A 20,218-nucleotide genomic window follows, 5' to 3' on the forward strand; every position below is an offset into this window, starting at 1 on the left:
GACTGCATCACCACCCGTGCTGATCAGAGATCCACACTGGACAAACAAGAAATGAAATTCAAAAGTTCACGGGGCTTTTCCTGTCTACTTGGCCACTGCATCCGAGTTGAGATGGTTTTCCAGAGCGGTCACACTGGAGCAATGTGGGATACTGCCCGGAGGCCAATACCATCGATTTGTGGCCACACTAACCCTAATCCAATATGGTAATACTGATTTTAGCACTACTCCTCTCGTTGGGGAGGAGTACAGAAACCAATTTAAAGAGCCCTTTATATCGATATAAAGGGCCTCGTTGTGTGGACGGGTACAGCGTTAAATCAGTTTAAAGCTGCTAAAATCGGTTTAAACACGTAGTGTAGACCAGGCCTTAGCTGTTTCTCAGGGCCACATTCCTGTGCTTTCAGGTTATGTCTGCCTGATTTTTTACTCTCTGTCTGTCACTCTTCTGCCCCCACGTCTCTTTCTATTATATCTGTCTGATCCACATACCCCATTATCCAGAATAATATTCGGTGACAACCTTACCTCCTGATTCATTAGAATTACCACATGTGCACAGGGTTTTACATCAGCCTAGGGGATACTGAAGCAGGGTAGAATTTTCACTGTTGAATTCTATACCCTCTCTACAAATGCTGAACATTTTTATACCTATTGCAGTTTTCAAGGGTTTTCTACCATCAAAATTCCTAGCTGCAGTATGTCATTGGTGTTATATAAACTTTCTTTCACCCAACCAGAGAGCAGGTTTTGGTGGCCAACCTATCACTACAAAGCATGGCTAGCTGAATTAGACAGCACATGACAATAAGACACTGAAATTGTCGTGTAAAAAAAATGAAATTTTGAATGTTTTGTTTCACACATTTTGAGCCAGACCCAACTTTTATTTATTTTCGGTATTTTCTTTTCTTTTTCCCACAAATATTTAATTATTTATTATTATTGTGATACTGACTGAAGCTTGGAAAAACCCAAAGGAAGGGAACCTGGAAAGCATTGCTATAAGAACATAAGAATGGCAATACTGGGTCAGACCAAAGGTCCATCAAGCCCAGTATCCTGTCCTCTGACAGTGGCTAATGGCAGGTGCCCCAAAGGGAATGAACAGACAGGTTATCATCAAGTGATCCATCCCCTGTCACCCCTGGCAAACACAGGCTAGGGACACCATTCCTGCCTATCCTGGCTAATAGCCATTGATGGACCTATCTTCCATGAATCTATCTAGTTCCCCTTTGCACCATGTTATAGTATTGGCCTTCACAACTCTCTCTGGCAAGGAGTTCCAGAAGTTGACAGTGCTTTGCATGAAAAAATACTTTCTTGTGTTTGTTTTAAACCTGCTACCTATTAATTTAATTTGGTGGCCCCTTGTTCTTGTGTTATGAGAAGGAGTAAATAACACGTCCTTATTTACTTTCTCTAGACCACTTGTGATTTTATAGACCTCTATCATATCCCCCCTTAGTAGCCTCTTTTCCAAGCTGAAAAGTCCCAATCATATTAATCTCTCCTCATACAGAAGCCGTTTTATACTCCAGTCAGTTTTGTTGCCCCTCTCTGAACCTTTTCCAATTCCAATAGAACTTTTTTGAGATGGGGCGACCACATCTGCACACAGTATTCAAGATGTGGGAGTACCATGGATTTATAGAGCGGTAATATGATATTTTCTGTCATATTATCTAGTCCTGTTTGCTTTTTTGACAGCTGCTGCACATTGGGTGGATGATTTCAGAGAACTATCCACAATGACTCCAAGCAGGGTCGGTGTAACCACTAGGCGAACTAGGCAGCCGCCTAGGGTGCCTAGTGGTTGGGGATGCCTAAAAGTCCCCTCAGGTGAGAAGGTGGAGCAGAGGTGAGCTGGGGCAGGGAGTGCGGGGAGGGCTGCCCGCAGTAACGAGTGGGAGGGCGCACAGGGGAACCGCTCCCTGCCTCAGATCACCTCCACTCTGCCTCCTCCGCTGAGCACACAGCCCCCGCTCTAATTCTCCTCCAATCGGCATCGCAAGCCTGGGAGAGGAGGAGAATTAGAGTGAAACCAGCTTGCTCAGTGGAGGAGGCGGAGCCGAGGTGAGCTGGGGCAGGATCCCCAGGCAGGGTTAGTTGTCACAGCGGGGGGCGGGGTTAGCTTCCATCTGTGGGGGGCTTCCCAGGTGGGGTTAGCTGCCATGGGGGGACATGCTTAAGAGCCTTTGGTGAGGGACCTTGTCAAAGGCTTTCTGAAAATCTAAATACACTATATCCACTGGATCTCCCTTGTCCACATGCTTGTTGACCCCCTCAAAGAATTCTAGTAGATTGGTGAGGCATGATTTCCCTTTACAAAAACCATGTTGACTATTTCCCAACAAATTATGTTCATCTATGTGTCTGACAATTTTGTTCTTTATATAGTTTCAACCAATTTGCCCAGGTACTGAAGTCAGGCTTACTGGCCTGTAATTGCCAGGGTCACCTCTGGAGCCCTTTTTAAAAATTGGCATCACATTAGCTATCCTCCAGTCATTTGGTACAGAAGCTGATTTAAATGATAGGTTACAGATGACAGTTAGTAGTCCTTGCAATTTCACATTTGAGTTCCTTCAGAACACTTGGGTGAATACCATCAGGTCCTGGAGACTTATTACTGTTTAGTTTATCAATTTGTTCCAAAACCTCCTTAATGAAACCTCAATTTGGGACAGTTCCTCAGATCTGTTACCCAAAAAGAATTGCTCAGGTATACGAATCTCCCTCACATCCTCAACAGTGAAGACCAATGCAAAGAATTCATTTAGTTTCTCCGCAATGGCCTTATCATCTTTGAGATACATTAGGAGAAAAAAAGAATTGTGTATTTCCAACTATTTGGAAAATATCAAAAAGTGATGCAAGTTTGAAAAAGAAATGTCATTTGAGGGGGGAAAAAAGCCTTTTTGTTACAATAAAAACAGTCTTGTTTGAACAATTTGCTCTACCTTTTCCAGTACTGGCCTGCAGATAGGATGTTGCATGTGTGAATGATCCAGGGCTGGGGGAGGATAATGGGCGGTGGGCAGCATGCAAGTATGCTGGATTGAGCCATAAACAAATAAATTAGACCATCTAAACCTGGATCCTCAGAGGTGTTTGAGTGCCTAACTCCCACTGAAATCAGCAGGAGCCTGAATACCTGTGAGAATATGGGCCCCTAGCCCTTCCTATCAGGGGATCTCAAAATGCTTTACAAAGGCAGTTGGGATGATTAGCCCCAGATGGGGAAACTGAGGCATGGAGACGGGCCATGATTTCTCCAAGGTCACCCAGCAGCAGAGCTGGAACAGAACCCAGCCATCCTGAGGTGCAGGTGACCACTAGGCCACACTGCTTTCCCATAACTCATTAGCACCTCAGTCAGGCAGTCTCAGGCAGCCTCTCCATCACACTGCTTGTTAATTTCACTTCCTCTCTCGCATCATCTGCCATCAGTACAGATCTGACACAAACGTCTCCAGCCCTGAATTCCCACTTGACTCATGGTATCTGGGGCAGGAGTTGGGTCCACAAAGGCAGGGCAAGTCTCTGGTTACAGGTTGTGGGGCAGTAACCCGTACAGAGCTGGAATTATGCCCAGCCCCACCCTGACAACCAAATCCAGTGGCTGAGGAGTAGATACAGACAGAATCGACCTGTGTGTCTCCAGACTCCCCTCCATCTGTCTCTCTCTATCTGGAAACAGGGGCAGTGATGGCCAGTGCTCCCCAGGACCGGGAGATGCCGTGTTGCTGATCCCTGTCTGGCTAAGGGCCAGATTTCTCTATGCCAGAGGCATGAAAGAGATTCCCAAAGCTGCCCTCAGATGCCCTGGGTCCCTCCACTCTGATCCTCTGCAACAAGACAGTCACATTCCTTGAACAGATTCACCCATTCCCAACCCCAGAAGGGGCCATGGTGCTCATCTCATCTGACCCCAAGTATCCCTGGCCCTGAGATGTCCCTGAGTTTAGCTCAGCTCGAACTAGAGCCGAGCTGTTAGAGAAACGGCTCTGCTTGAGTTACACATCACCACGAGTGGAGAATCCAGCCTGGCCCTGGGAAGCAGCATCTCTGAGCCTGGCACTGGCCCAGCCACCAAAGGGATTCCAATGGCCAATTCCCAGGCAAAGTCATTCAGATCCCCTGGGCTGGGTGCTCTGGCCTGCAGTTTATGCAGTGGGGAGAGGAGATTGCCTGATGCTCCCCACTGGCCATCACCTCTCCAGCGTTACGAACAGCTCAGCGTTGACATGATATAAACCTTTTCACCCTCACAGTGTGTCCTTCTCTCTATTCAGGGCAATTCCTGTTAAACAGAGTCTCTCTCCAGCCATTTAACAAGCACCATGGGGTTCTCCCACTGCTTGGAAGAGGAGACCCCTAACTGCTGACAGTTACACTGTGGTTTATCGCATTGCTATGGCCCATTGACCCCAGCTGGGATCTGACCCCACTGACACCAACTAGGGATGTGAGCCACCAGATTGGTGAGGAGGCAAGTTTAGGGACATGGGGCTTTTCCTGTCCAGGCAGCGCTGTCTCTGATCTGGCCACAGGGCAGGGGACTGGCTGGCTCAGGGGGGAGGTAAATTGGATTTGGGGCCTTTACGCTTTAGGGGCTGCCAGCTCACATCTGGCCTCAGGGATGAGAACTGGCCAGCTCATTAGGTTGTATTTTCCCAGCTTCAGCAAGGTATGTGTGAGAGGCCCTGCTATCATCAACACCTTGAAGTGCAGCGTTTGGTATCTCTGACCTCAGCCCCTCCCCTTGTCTCTCTCAGGATGAGGGGAGACGTGAGAAGGATCAAAGGGTTGGGTTCCCATCCACAGCTGAGATGAGTTCAGGTTAACCACAGTCTCCACTACGATAGGCAGGGAAAGACTCTAGTGTCTCTGGTGTTAGCAGCGAACTCGTGTCCCCCAGCTCAACACCTGATGTGCACGGAGACACAGGCTGCAGGGCCCCAGCTGGGCACAATGGGGCATGGCCCAGCTCCAGTTGTGCAGGGCTCCAGGCACTGAGCAGCCCCAGAAGATGCCCAGCTGTGCAGACTCAGCAAAGTCTGACCCTCCCCACAGCCCACACGGGGACTTCTCCAGTGAGCTACATGGGAGAGAATTTTACACTGAAGTTTCCTGTTCCCTCCAGCCATTTCTATAAAACCTCCGAGGCTGTGTGTGAAACACCTTCTCCTTGCCTGCTGTGGTGCAGAGGGTGTTGCTGCTACTCCATCTCCCTGTGGCTGTTCTCCTCCCTCCAGGGCTCGAGTTTCTGAGTATGGGGGGCCCCATAGGGAGCAGAGCCTGCACATGGCTCAGTGGAAGGGCCTGAGGCTGCTTCTCCAGTACAAGAATCCTGGGGGCTGTGAAAGGAGGCAGCTTCTCCTCACCATCTCCCCTACTTCCTTGTGAGGTGCCCCAGGGCCGAGGCATCTGCAGGTCAGTGAGGTGGGGAGTAGAGGGGGAAAGATGTTTCCGTGGGGATCCTGCCTGCATTACGGAAGCTTCCCACAAATGAACTTCAGCCCCCGATCGTGGGTGTGTGACATTCCCTGGAGGCCACATGCAAGGTAACAACCTCCTAGCGCTGCCGGCTAACTGCCTCACCCCTTTAGCTCAAGGGCTGTGCCCCATGGCTCTGGTTAACCACAGAGCTGGGTGGCCATTGGATCAGCACATTTGGGAGCCCACCCAATTTTTCAGCACTGGGTGGAGACCAGCTCTTCCAGCACCAGTAGCCAGCGCAGGAGACCTCGGGCTGGCCTAACCTATTTGTGCCCTTTGGGACCATTCTGGTAGCTGGGCAGAGCTGGGAGCCTCCAGGCTTGACACTGATCTGCTGCCCCCCATTTCTAGGCTGCCGGGGGCCCTGCCAGAGGGATTGTGCTTACAGCTGATTAATGGGGCAGGTGTTGCAAGGGCAAGATGGGTCTGGAAAGATCAAACCCCCCCATGGCTGGGGGGGCAGATCTGACCTGAGACATGTGGGGCAGGGTTTCAACAGAGCTCCACAATCACTGACCTCAGTGGGATTCTCCAGTGAACTCAGTGCGGTGGGAGGGGAGTGCCAGTGATCTCCATCTTAGCTGGGTTGAGTAACCGATCCAGGAGGAGGGGGCAGGGAAATTGGGCTGGCTGAGTTGATGGGCTGATCTGGGCAGCAGAGGGCAAGGTTGAGGATGAGGGTAGGGATAGGACTGCGGTCCTTGGTTAAACACCCCAGCCTCGTGTTGTTCCAAAGCAGGTGAGTTTTACCCTCCCCGTCTCTCTACCAGGGGAGATCATCCGGGAAAGAAAGCCGGGCATCACTCTAGACCTTACATGGCCTTCCTGAAGATAGGGACAGGTAGAGATGGAGATGGACGCTGTGGAGAGGAACTTGGTTTCAGAGGATGTGGTGATGACAGCAGCTCATTGTAGCTGCAACCTGGTGTAAGAAACATGCCATCCCCCACCCCTGAGCCAGTCAGTCCCAGCCCTAGGGCTGGATCAGAGCCAGTTCCCCTAGAGGGGAAAGGTGCCATATCCCATTCCCTGACCCCCGAGCACGGGCCGGGCCACTGCTTCCCACAGCTCCCATTGCCAGGGAACAGTGAAATGCAGCCAGTGGGAGCTGCGAGCAGCCGTACCTATTGATGCTCAGGTAAACAAAGCATCTCGCAACCCGCCAGGGGCTTACCCTGAACAAGCCACGGCCCAAGGTTGAGAACCCCTGATGTAGATTACCTTCATTACTCTTAGAAAAATGCTATGAATTGATTGGTCTCAAAACAGATTGTGGGTAGGGGAAGCATATAGTAGCTGTTAGACTAAAACCACTGTGTGTGTCTGGGAGTTTTTGGACTATCCTATGGGATTCCAGGGCAGGAATCCGATTCTCCCTATTAAACCCTAGAGGATGGTGCAAAAAAAAAAAAAAAACCCTATAGAAAGGCTGGTATTTTGGAGCCAGCACCCCCTGGAGGGGAAAGCCACAATGTCCCATTCCCACATCCCTGAGCCAGCCAGTCTCCGCTTCCTGGGGTCCAGTCAGAGCTGGTACCATCTATAGGGGGCAGGTCTCATATCTGACTTTTTCAATTTCTGCCGATCCTGATCCGGACCATGATTCTGCCTGTGCATGAACCTTTCTTCAGTTCATACTGGTTCCAAGAAACTCCTGAGAAAGCCATTGTTGAAACTTCTTTCCACCCGGCACATGCCATGGGTACAATAAAATGCTTAATGCAGCATCCTCCATATGTGTGTCTGGATTTCAGTCTGCATCTGACTGCAACTGCTCTGCCTGGAGTTCGCCCCACATCTGCCCCTCATGGCCCCTGAATTTGAATAGAGGATTTGTTACCCTGTTCCCTGTCTCCTAGAGATACTGACTCAGCGGGAATTCCCTTGTTGTGACAACAGTGCCCCCTACTGTCCCAATGTGTGTATAGCTCGACCATTGTTTAACTTGGTATCTTTTTATCTGTATATACACAGCTTTGTTGGAGCCGTGCAGGTCCCAGGATATTTCAGAGACAATGTAGTGATATCCTACTACATCAATTTATCTTAGAGAGAGATAAGCTTCGGAGCTTACACAGAGCTCTTCTTCTCCCGGGAAAGATCTTCCGTGTGTCACAGCTCAATGCACGGTGGAAACATTGAAATATGTTTCATATTTGGTGAGAGACACAAGCTTTCAAGCCTACACCGACCTCTTCTTTGGGTCTGGGAAAGATTCTTATATTTCAACAGAGCATTCAAGATGAAGTGCCCTCTTAACACCTCTCCAGTAACAGTGGGAGAGAGTGTGGAAAAGGTGAGGGGAAAGGGGTTTAGTGAGTTACAGATTGTTGTAATAAGCCATGAATCCAGTGTCTCTATACACCTCTTCTTCTTCTTCTTTTTAGTTTTTTTTTTTTTTTTTTTACTGTCTAGATAAGTTATGAATTTAAGCTCCCAGGCTCATCTTCTGCAAGAGTTGTGCAGGTTTCCTTTGAGGATGAGGACTGAGAGGTTAGATACAGAGTGATCATTTGGTGAAAAGTGTTCGCCCCTGGCCGGGTGATAAGGTCTTTTTGTCTGTCATCATTTTTCTGTGTGAGTTCATTCGAGGGTGGTTGGCTCATTTCACCCACCTTTTTGTTATTGGGGCATTTAGTGCACTGAATGAGGGAAGCCACATGCTGTGATGGACATGTGTAGGAGCCATGGTTGTGGGACGGGGTGTTGATCATTGTAGCAGTGGAGATACATCCGCAAGTCTTGCATCCTTTGTCCTGACCCAGTCTGATGCTATTTTGAGTTGGTGGGTCCTGGTCTGTGCGGAGCTTGCTTCCGATGTTGAGCTTGGAAAGAAATATGTGCTCACTGCTTAGGCTAAACAACACATTCCACGTTGTACTTAGCTGTCACACCCCAAGGATCTTTCCCAGACCTGAAGAAGAGCTTTGTGTAGGCTCGAAAGCTTGTATCTCTCACCAACACAAGTTGATCCAATAAAAGATTTCCCCTCACAGACCTTGTCTCCTTTCGATCAGATTGCAACTTTGGTTGATAACAGTAACAGTGTTGATGTTATACGCTTATAATTCTGGAAGGCATTTGACTCAGTACGGCAGATGTTGGTTAAAAAACTAGAACAATATAAGATGACCATGGCACACATGACATGGATTAAAACCTGGCTAAATAAGAGGTCTCAAAATGTACCTGTAAATGGGCAATCAACATCAAATGGGTGTTTCTTGTGAGCTCAGGGATCTGTTTTTCTCATATGCAATTTACCATTTTTTTGAACGCCCTGGAAGAAAACATAAAATCATCACTGATAATGTTTGCAGATGACTCAAAAATTGAGGGAGTGGTAAATAATGCAGAGGACAGGACAGAGTGATCTGGATTGTTTGATAACTGGGTGCAAGCAAACAATACACATGTTAACATACCCAAATGTCAAGGTATACATCTAGGACCAAAGACTGGGGCACTCTAGCTGGGAAGCAGGGACTCCATGAAAGATTTGGGGGTCAAGGTGGATAGTGAGCTCCCAGTGCACGACTGTGGCCAAAAGGGCTCGCTTGATCCTAGGGATGCATAGGGGAATCGTGAGTGGGAGAAGAGAGATTATTTCAGCCTGGATTTGGTCTTGGTGCAACTGCTGCTGGAATCCCATGTCTAGATCTGTGGCCCACAATTAAAGAAGTATTTTGATCAATTGGGGAGGGCTCAGAGAAGAGCCATGAGAATGATCAAAGAATTAGAAAACCTGCCTTACAATGATAGACTGAAAGAGCTCAGTCTGTTTAGCTTAACAAAGAGAAGGCTACTAGGTGGTGAGATCACAGTCTAAGTAATTACATGGGGAACAAATATTTAATAACTGGCTCTTCAGCCTAGCAGAGGAAGGCCTAACATGATCAAAAGACAAGAAGCTGAAGCTACACAAATTCAGACGGTAAATCATAGACACCGACTCCGTGGGTGCTATGGGGATGGAGCACCCATGCAAAAAAGTTAATGAGTGCTCTGCACCCACCAGCAGCCACGCTCCCCCCACCTTGTCTCCTTCTCTCCCCTCGAGCATGCCACGTCCCTGCTCCTCCCCCTCCCTCTCAGCACTTCCCGCCCACCCCCCCACCACCTAACAGCTGTTTGGCAGCGCTTAGGACTTTCCAGGAGGGAGCGGGAGGAGTGAGGACATGACACACTTAGGGGAGGAGGTGGAGAAGAGGCAGAGCAGGGGTGGGGACTTGGGGAAATGGGGTGGAAGGGGTGGGGCTCAAGTGGGGAAAGGTGGGGAAGAAGTGGAATGGGGATGGGGTGAGGGTGGGTCAGGGGTGAGGGGGCTGAGCACCTACCGGGAAGAGGGGAAGTTGGAACCTATCCTGGAAATAAGGTATAATTTTTTCATGGGGGTGGGGGGCATTAATCATTGGAACAACTAGCCAAAGATCAAGTTGCATTCTTCATCACTGACCATTTTTATATCAAGACTGGATGATTTTTTTCTAAATAATCTGCTTTAGGAATTATTTTGGGGAAGTTCTCTGGTTTGTGTTATACATGAGGTATCACTGGTGGTACCTTCCTGCCTTAGAATCAATGAATTTAGATGGATGGAAGAATGGATTGATAGACGTCTATGCGGATGGATGGAAGTTTATGGGGATGGATGAATTTACAGATGACTGGGATGCACGGATGGATGGATGGATGGATGGATGGATAGGAGGGGATCAGTGCATGTATGGATATGCATGGGCACTGGAGAATGTACAGGTGGCTCGGATGGATGGATGGATGAGTGGGCAGGGATGGCTGGGCAGATGGAAGGATGGTCTTTTCCACCATAAGAATTACACTCGCAACGTTGACGCACACTCCTTATTAAGCCCAACTTAACCTGAAATAATTACCCAGAATTAAATCAACATCAACAAACAAATTTTACTAAACAAATAAGATCTGAACAATCAAAATTAGAAAGAAAGAAAGAAAGAAAGAAAGAAAGAAAGAAAGAACTGGATGGGACCTCGATACATCATCTGGTCCAGTCCTCTGCAATGAGGAAGGTCTAAGTATTATCTAGACTATCCCGGGCAGGTGTTTGTGGAACCTGCTCTTAAAAATCTCCAAAGGCAGCAATTCCACAACCTCCCTGGGCAATTTGTTCTAGTGCTTAACCACCCTGACAGTCAGGAATTTTTTCCTAATGTCCAACCTAAAATTCCCTTGCTGCAATTTAAACCCATTGCTTCCTGTCCTGTCCTCAGTGGTTAAGGAAAACAATTTATCACCCTCTTATTCATTACAATTTTTTAGGCATTTGAAGACTGCTATCATGTCCCCTTCAACCTTCTCTTTTCCAGACTAAACAAACCCAGTTTTTTCAATCTTTCCTCAGAGGTCATGTGCTCTAGTCCGTTAATCAATTTTGTTGCTCTCCTCTGGACTTTCTCCAGTTTCTCCATATCATTGCTGAAGCGTGGTGCCCTCAGATGGACTCAATATTCCAGCCAAAGCCTAATCAGTCCTGAGTACTGCTGAAGAATTAGTTCTCATAAATTGCTTACAACACTCCTGCTAATACAGCCCAGGATGACGTTCGCTTGTTTTGCAACAGGATTACATTGTTGACTTTTATTTAGTTTTTGATGCACTATGACCCCAGACGCTTTTCAGCAATACTCCTTCTCAGGCAGTCATTTCCCATTTTGTACGTGTGCAGCTGATTGTTCCTTCCTAAATACAGAGATTTGCATTTGTCCTTATTGAACTGTGTCCTGTTTATTTCAGAGCATCTCTCCAGTTTGTCAAGATCAGTTTGAATTCTAATCCTGTCCTTCAAAAAGCTCTCAACCCCGCCCAGCTTGGTATCATTCACATACTGTATAAGTGTACTTTTTATGCCATTATCTAATCATTTATGAAGTTATGGACTAGAACCTGACCCAGGACATATCCCTGACCAATCGGTCTCATTATGTCCTTCCTGCTTGGCTGTGAACCACTGATGACTTTCTGGGAATGGTTTTCCAAGCAGTTCAGTACCCACTTTATAGTAGGTTCATCTAGGTTACATTTTCCTATTTTGTTTTTGAGATGGTCTTGTGAGACAGTATCAAAAGTTTTACTCAAGTCAAAATAAACCACATCTACTGCCTCCCCCCATCCACTAGGCTTGTTACCCTGTCAAAGGATACTAGGTTGGTTAGACATGATTTTTTCTTGACAAATCCATGTTAACTCTTAGTTATCACCTTCCTTTCTTTTAGGTGCTGAATCTGAGGGTTGGATTATTTGCTCCATTCTCTTTCCAGGTACCAAAATATAGATGACTGGTCTATAATTCCCTGTGTTGCACTTATTCCCCTTTTTATAGAGAGGCACTGTCTTTGCCTTTTCCAGTCTTCTAGGATCTCTCTCGTTGTCCATGAGTTCTGAAAGATAATCACTAATGGCTCAGAGATATAGATAGATAGGGCAGGGGGAGAGAGACAGACAGATTTTGGACTTGCACTGCTGCTAAGATCCCTATTAGCCTTTGGAGGCTGAGCATAATTTAAGACCTGGCCCCACAGTTTCTCTTGGATGCAGAGGTTGCTGAAGGATTTTAATCTTGCCTTCAGCATCCCCAGATGCCCCACAGACCCAAACCCAAGAGAACCAAGATCTTTCCTAAACCAGTTTCTCTCCATCCCAGCTGGTGCAGAATTCCCCAGCCAAATATTATTTTGACTTGAAAAGCCCCGTGACCTCCCTGGGCGAGGCAGCAGTGTAAACAGGGCGGTGATGATCAGGAGCAGGGAGGGATGTTTGGGAATTGGAATCGTGCACCAGTTCTGGAAAGTGCATTTTAAAAGTGATGGTGACAAACTGAAGATGGGGCAGGACGGGGCCAGGCCGGGGTGGCTCTAGGGTTTTTGCTGCCTCAAGCAAAAAAAAAAAAGGCCAGAGTGCCGCCACCAAAGCAAATAAAAGAGAAAGAAAGAGAAAGGGCCAGAGTGCTGCACCAAGAGCTCAAATGCCAGTCCTTGAAAAGTGCCACCCCAAGCACATGCTTGGAGCGCTGGTGCCCAGAACCAGCCCTGGGCCAGGTCAATGGTTCGAGGGCTGAAGAAACCACCTGGCAGTGAGAGACTGAACGAGCTCAGCTCACTTTCTTTGGTTTCTCCACAGGTTTCTGGGGAGGTGCCTGTGCTTGGGGCACAAGGACCTTCAAAGGGAGATGAAACTGAGTACCAGGAATCTCTTAAACTGAACAGGGAAAGGCAGAGCAAGAGCCTATAACGATAGCTGAAGCCCAACCAAATCAAACAGGAAAGGAAACCCCAGTGTGGGACGGGGAGGGGATTCACCAGGGAACCAGCTCCCTTGGGTAGGGGGATTTCTCTGTCTCTGGCTAGTGTCAGACCCAGCCTGGCTGCCTTTCTGGAAGAGGTGTTCACTGGACACCAATGATGGGGCTCAGTCTGGGGGAGATGGGTGAGGTTCTCCAGCCTGGTCCCTCAGGAGGGCAGATGGGAGGGTGGAATGGACACTGCTGGCCTGAACATATGTGGATCTAAGCATCCAGAGACCGAACAGACAAGAGGGGAGTTTGCCATCTGCAGTTGGGAGGCATCAGTGTTGGCCACGACCCCAGCCAAGAGTAGGGAGGGAACCAGAGCAGGAAGGAAACTCCCCCAATGCAGAAGGCGATGTGGCTCAAAATTTCCTCTCAGGAAATCTCCACCCCTGACACATCACTGCTGGGGAATTTTTTTCATAGCTGGGTACGTGACCCTGCATTTCCCAGCTAACCTTTGCCCAGGGGCCCCTCCCCACCACCCGCTCTATATAAACCCTGGGGCTGATACAGACCCACCAGTCCCAGCCCCTGGATTTGAACCAAGGATGCTGCTGCTGCTCTCCACAGCCTTTCTCTCATTCACCGTGGCTTTTCTCCTGCCCTCAAGGCTTCATGCTGGTGAGTGGAGTTGAGAAACTGGTTGATGTCCCAGCCCTGGGGGGCTCACGATCAGAGTGGAGCTGAGCGAGTCGCTGAGTTTTGGGGTCCGAAAATCCGGGCAAAAGTGGGGTTCCTCCCAAAATAATTTTTTTCTTCTCAAACGAAAACCCTAAAAAAGATATTATTTCAAAGCAAATGTTTTTCAATTTTTTCCATTTCCTTTGGGGTGCTTCCTTCGACCTGAAACAAATGTTTCTTTTTCTTTTTGGTTTCATTTTGGGGCCTGTTCAAGTGTTTTTCACCCTTATTTTCTTTAATTAGCTAAGTTTTGAACCAAAATGCAATTGTGAAACAAAACGTTGATCTAGAACCAATTTTGTTTTCTTTTTGATTTGCTGCCAGGTGCTTCCTTCAATCCCCCATAAAAATTTTGGGTGTGTTTTCTCATTTGATTTCAGCTTACTTTAAAGGGTTTTTTGCTCATTGTTTTAATCATTTATTTAAAAAAAATTCATGCGATTTCTAAACAAAACAACATTTCAAAACAAAAAAGTGAGATGCCTAGAATGAAAATTGCCTACTTTTTCCAGGAAAAAAAATCCTTCTTTGCAGCCAAAATAATTCTCAGAATTTGGTTCTTTTGATGCCCTGAAGTTGCACTTTTTGGCAAATTAACCAATTGCTTAAAAACTTTTACCTGGCTCTAGTGGTGAGATGTGGGAGATCAGGGCCCAAGGGCAGCACAGGGCACACCAGGGGCGGGGGGATAGAATTAATCACTAGGCTTGAGCGGATATCAGGAGATGAGACATGGGGCCCAGTGGTGAGAGGGAATCCCTGCCCTTATTCAGAGACTGATGATGGCCAGGGGGTGGCCCCACAGACAGACAAATTGATGGGCATGTATGGGATAAGAGATGGATGGATGGATGGACAGGTCCACGTGGGAATAGGTAGATGCACAGTGGGTACATGAATGGGTAGGGACCAGGCTGGTTGGGGTGAGGGGATAATCCAGGGGGAGGCTGGGCTGGGGGGTCCAAGGGGCTGCCCCAGGCAGGCTAGGGGATGGGCTGAGGGATTAAGGTCTGGGTTGCATTGGGCTCATGCTCTCACTCTCCAGATTCCCTTTTGAACTGCTCCATCTCTCTTCAGACTGGGTCATCGAGGACCAAGAAGCCCTGCTCAGCTCCAGACCCTACATGGCCTATGTGCAAATTGGGTCAACAGAAACCTGTGGAGGATTCCTGATCCAGGAGGACGTGGTGGTGACGGCGGCTCATTGTAACTGCAACTTGGGGTAAGACACGTGCCATCCCCCACCCCTAAGCCAGCTGATCTCCACCCGGAGCCTGGATTGGGGCTGTTGCCCCTGGAGGAGAAAGGCCCATGGGGAAAGGCTCCCTGAGCCAGCCAGTCCCCAACCCTGGAGCTGGACCAGAGCTGGAAATATATTGGCCCAAAGACTAGAAGTGTTTACGGGATGTGAAAATTACAAACTTCCCTGCATGCCTGTTAGATTTTAAAGCCTAAACCCCACAAACTAGATACAATCTTTGCCATGAACTCTCACCACTTTTTCTCATTTCCTGCAAACCCTGGGAGAGGGAAGGGGCTGTCCAAAGGTGCTGAACCAAACATTTGGGCACCATCCTGGACTTCAGCGTCTTTTGTGATGCACTCAGCAACCTCTCATATCCCAGATACTGACCTCTGTCTCCAGGGTCATTTCCAGTGTCAGATCTGGGCTTTTTGCTACTTTTGACCATAACCAGTAGATGGCGACAGTGCATAAAAAATTCTTTGATCCTTTTCTTATTTGTATGTTTCATTCATTCCAGTGACTTTATTTCTGTGTTGGCCCAGCCTAGGCATCTGGATTCCCCCCTTTTTCTTTTACTATTTCAAAGTTACAACCAGATTAGGGCCTTACACGTTTCCAGGTGTGTTTTTCTTCTTCTGCCATATAGTTCAAAGATTCGTAGATTGCAAGATCATTGTGATCATCTCGCATGACTTCCTGTATAACACAGATGACAGACCATCTGCCAAATAATTTTGATCTACAGCAAATCTTTAAAAGAAAAATCCAGTCTTGATTAAAAGTGGTCAATGATGAAGAATCCACCATGACCTTTGGTAAATGTTCCACTGGTTAGTTACAGTCCCTGTTAAAAAATCATACCATGAAACAATCATTGGGAAAAAAAACAAAAAAAAACCAGAATCCTTTATAGTGCCTCTCAACTTGAAATCAAATGGCCTTGAGTTTCTTAGTATAGGAGAGGTTTTCCAATTGTTTGATCACCTCTCGTGGCTGTTCTATGACCCCTCCCCAATTTATCAATGTCTTTCTTGAACCATGGACACCAGAACTGGACAATGGGTCACTCTGAATAGCAGAGTAGTGCATAGGTCAGTCTTTTGGGGTCTCTTTAGCCAACCAGAATGGAGAAGGAGAAAGTCCATCCTTATGTAGGTGCATAAGATGGTCTCTGTGTTACTCAGTCGCACAACTTAAGGTAGAAATCTGCACAGGGCAGGAGCAGGGCTGGTGTCCCTTCCCGAGGGCCTGTGATGGAGCCAGCTTACCATACAATGGGGACTAAACCCCCCATATTCTCCCCTTGGCTTTTCCAGCAACATCTTTGTCTACCTGGGAGTTCAAGACTTCACGGAGCCGGGACCGAACTGGCAACTGATCCAGGCCCGTCGCTGGGTCCAGCACCCTGACTTCAACAATGAGAACTTTGACAATGATATCATGCTGCTAAAGGTACTGCCCCCATCCCATCACCTGTCCCCAGTGACCTGGCACTGCCGCATCCCATCACCCCACCCCCAGTGACCTCACACTGCTGCACACTGCTGCAGGCACTGCCCTTATCCTACCACCTGCTCCCTAGTGACCTCACACTTGCTCCCTGGACACATATCCATCCTACACCCAGGTTGGTGTTGCCCCACAGCAGCTCCGATACCTGTGCTGATCCTAGTCTGTTCTCTCTCTCTCATCCATGGCAGCTGTGGGACAGTGCGGAGCTGACCGAGCGGGTGGTTCCCATTCCCCTGCCAGAGGCCAATCACCACGTCAGCCCAGGCACTGAGTGCAGCGTGGCCGGGTGGGGTCGGACCGGAGTGAACACCACCACCGACAGACTGCTGGAGGTGGAGCAAGAGGTGATGTCGGACAGCCTGTGCAAAGATCAGTACCAGCATTACAACCCCACCACCATGCTGTGTGCCGGCAACCCCCGTGTCAAGAAATCACCATTCCATGTAAATATATTCCCCCGCCCTCTGGCAGCCACTGGGGGTACAGCAAGCTGCTCGAGGGAAAGGAACTGGTGGAAACCAGTACGGTCGTGCCCCTCCCATGCTCCACTACCCCAAGAAGGGAGCCCATGGTGCAGCCTCGGAGATGCAGCCCAGCCAGGGAGACCAGCATCTAGGATATCTCCAGCGAGATATCTCCACTGTTAGTGCCCTTGTGCAAGGCGCTGGTGGAAACAGGATTAAATTTAACATGGGCTCATGCATGTAAGGACAAGTAACAAAAAAATTGCTGCTCTGAGTTGGGGGCTCATGAGTTTGAAGCAACTGAGGGGAACGGGGAGGGTGTGTCAGTTGATTGCAGCATGACTATGGGCAGCTAGTGGGTGATGGCCAGGAGAAAGGTTAATGCAATCCTGGGATGGTGCAGCCGAGGCATCTCAAGTAGAAAGGGAAGTTTTAATGCCAGTGGAGAAGGCTCTGGGGAGAGCTCGGCTAAGATATAGGGCACAATTCTGGGCAGCCCTGGCCCAGAAAGAAGGATTCTGGCTGGACCAGGTGCCGAGAAGAGCTGGTGGGATGATCAGGGGAATGGAGAGCCGGTTTGATAAGAGGGGAGCAAAATACCTGGGCTAGTTTAGCCTAAAACACAGGCTGAGCGGGGTCCAATTGCTCTACAAATACGTTGGGATGGGGGGAACACAGAGGAGCGAGATGACCATTGAAGCTAAAGGATAAATCAGAGGTGAGGATCCATGGAGCCTGGAGAGGAGGAGAAGGTTTCTAATCATCAGAGGGGGAAGGTTCTGGAACAATCTCCAAAGGGAGCAGTTGGGGAGAACAGCCGAACCAGGATGCCAGTGAAGCTTGATAAGTTTATGGATGGGATGATAAAATAGGGCTGTCTGGGATAGCGAGGACTTGACTCCATGACCCAGTAGGGCCCATCCAGTCCTGTATTCCCATAAGGGCATGAGGCCCCTGAAATACAACTCCCATGATGCACCGTAACTAGGAAATGTTGGGCTTTGATTTTTTAGCAAAATGTTCCAGGAACAATGTTGATGAAAAAGGGGAACACCCGCCCCCCTGCATCACCACATGTTCTGACCCTTTCTACTCTTCACCATCGATGGAGGATCTACTAGTGAAGTCAACCCTGAGGCTATCCAAGAGACAGGATCCTGGGTGAAATCCTGGCCCCATAGATGTGGATGGGAGCTTTGATGTTGACATCTATGGGGCCAGGAAGGAATTGGAGCTGAGGGAGAGTCGGTATTCCTGTATCACGGGAATTGGCAACATTTCAATCCTTGTTTTCGAAGAAAAGTTGATATGTCAACATTTTTGGCAGAATGTAAATTCCAAAAATAGGGGTTGACTCAGAAATGTTGAAATGTTTCATTACAACATTTTTAATCAAAATGAAACATGCTGAAATGTGAACAGATTGAAACAGTTCCTTCTGTGTGAACAAACTGCAGAGAGTCCAGAGGAGAGAAACAAGAACAAATAAATGATCAGAGGTTTAGAAGAGCTGACCTAGGAGGAGAGGCTGAAAGAATTGACCATATTGCGGCTCGAGAAGATGAGGCTGGAGAAGGGCATGATAACCATTTTCAAATATATTAAGGGCTGCTATCAAGAAGACAGTTAGCAAATGTTCTCCTTGTCCACTGAAGGTGGGACAAGAAGTAATGGGCTTAATCTGCAGCAAGGGAGATTCATGTTGGATATAAGGAAAAACTTTCTGACTCTGAGGGTCCTTAAACTCTGGAACAGATTAACTAAGAAGGTTGAGGAATCCCTGTCACTGGAAGTTTTTAAGACCAGGTTGGACAAACACCTGTCAGGGATGGTCTAGGTTTATTTGGTCTGGCTTCCAAGTGGAGGGTTAGACTAGATGGCATCTCAAGGTTCCTTCCAGCCCAACAGTTCTATGAATCTAGGATTTTGGTTGTTGAGTTCACTCAAAATGCTTCATTTCAAGCCAGTTCAACATTAACCTGCAGTTCCTAATCAGCACATTGCCTTCTGAGAGCTTAGTTCAGGACTCTATTTTCCCTTAAGTAGCTCCTGCCTGGACTACATCTCCCACAATGCACTAATTCATGGAATTCCCATGATGCCCCAAAGAGCTCAGTCAGAAGCAAATCTGAATTGCATTATGGGAGATGAAGTCCTCCACAGAGCCAAGCCCTTAGGAGAGCATGAAGACCTGAACTACAACACTCATAAGCCATTGCATGAATAGTAAAAAGCGGTTTAAGATTTTGTTGTACTGATCACTAACTATAGAATATTCTGATTTGGGTAGAACTGGCTTGAATATTTAATTTCAATTTTCCTGATACAAAAATGGAAAATTCTCAGGGAAATCAAAAAAAAAATGGAAAATGTCAGTGTTGTGGAAACTGCCTTTTCTACGGTACATCATTCTGCCCAGCTCTAGATTTCTCTCTCTGCCCACCCATTTCTAGGCCAGTTGTGTATGGGGACCAAGTCTGGGTGTTCAGCTACAGAGAACACCTGTCCCACATGCTATCTGAGATCGCCAGAGGACAGGCCAGGCTGGGTAATGTCAGTCACGGATGTTCTTCTTCTTGTTGGCAGGGAGATTCTGGCGGGCCCCTGGTGTGCGATGGGGTGGTCCAGGGCATCGTCTCCAATGGAAATCCGGATGGGCGCCCCCCCAGCATATACACGAGAATCTCCAAATTCATCCCCTGGATCAATGAAACTCTGCAGAAACTGAGTTAAAGGAGACGCTCCCTTTTAATGGGTGAATTTAGCCATACTGGATTCCGTGCCTGTGTGTAACTCCTGAGATGGTTTATATTAGACGGATTTTTTTTTCATTGTTAAAGGAACGCTATGAATGGCTCATCCTGAAATCCTTCTGTGGCTACAAATGCCCCTTCGATGTACGAAATTTTGTCCTATTTTATTGTCACCTCAAGCGGCTAGTCAATGTTTGGGGCTCTGCGGGTGCTCTGGTTGAGAGTGGAAATTCACAACAGGGCCTGGTATTTACTTGATGAAATCTGGTTTATTTACAAGGAATATCCTAAGTCCTGTTTCCCTAAACACAATCAGACTCAAACAGCCGCAGACAGCTCCTCTATTCATTGTCTCAAGCCTGCCTCTCCAGAAAAGACTCTGTGCCCAAAAAGGTACTTCTCTTATCTGTTTTTCAGGGCCACATTCCTGTGCTTCCAGGTTATGTCTGCCTGGCTTTTTTAATATCCGTCTGTCTCTCTTCTGTCCCCAGGTCTCTCTGCATTATATCTGTCCCATCCACATGCCCCATTACCCAGAAAAGTATTAAGTGAAACCTTTCCTCTTGATTCATTAGAATTCGCACGTGTGCACAGGTTTTTACATCACCCTAGGGGATTCTGGAGTAAGGATAGGATTTTCACTCTTGAATTCTATACACGCTCTACAAATGCTGGTCATTTTTATATCCATTGCAGTTTTCAAGAGTTTTCTACCATCAAAATT

The 20,218-nt window shown here is 47.7% G+C and overlaps 1 protein-coding gene across 1 annotated transcript; it reads left to right on the plus strand.

The window, feature by feature from the left end:
- Positions 1-14,643: 14,643 nt before the first annotated feature.
- LOC116830793 (duodenase-1-like) lies at positions 14,644-19,828 on the plus strand. Its single transcript, XM_032790438.2, has 4 exons — positions 14,644-14,741; positions 16,082-16,217; positions 16,466-16,720; positions 19,328-19,828. Exons 1-4 carry the CDS (start codon positions 14,644-14,646, stop codon positions 19,472-19,474), a joined length of 636 nt encoding a protein of 211 aa, XP_032646329.2. The 3' UTR covers positions 19,475-19,828.
- Positions 19,829-20,218: the final 390 nt, after the last annotated feature.

Source organism: Chelonoidis abingdonii, chromosome 14, assembly GCF_003597395.2.
Source record: "Chelonoidis abingdonii isolate Lonesome George chromosome 14, CheloAbing_2.0, whole genome shotgun sequence".
NCBI lineage: Eukaryota > Metazoa > Chordata > Testudines > Testudinidae > Chelonoidis > Chelonoidis abingdonii.

What these genes read in the sequence shown, in the direction of transcription:
- LOC116830793 (XM_032790438.2), top strand. Translation starts at nt 14,644, where the DNA reads ATGGCCTATGTGCAAATTGGGTCAACAGAAACCTGTGGAGGATTCCTG. An exon ending in ATGATATCATGCTGCTAAAG is followed by an intron (nt 16,218 to 16,465) that starts GTACTGCCCCCA and finishes CATCCATGGCAG; the next exon opens with CTGTGGGACAGTGCGGAGCT. An exon ending in TCAAGAAATCACCATTCCAT is followed by an intron (nt 16,721 to 19,327) that starts GTAAATATATTC and finishes TCTTGTTGGCAG; the next exon opens with GGAGATTCTGGCGGGCCCCT.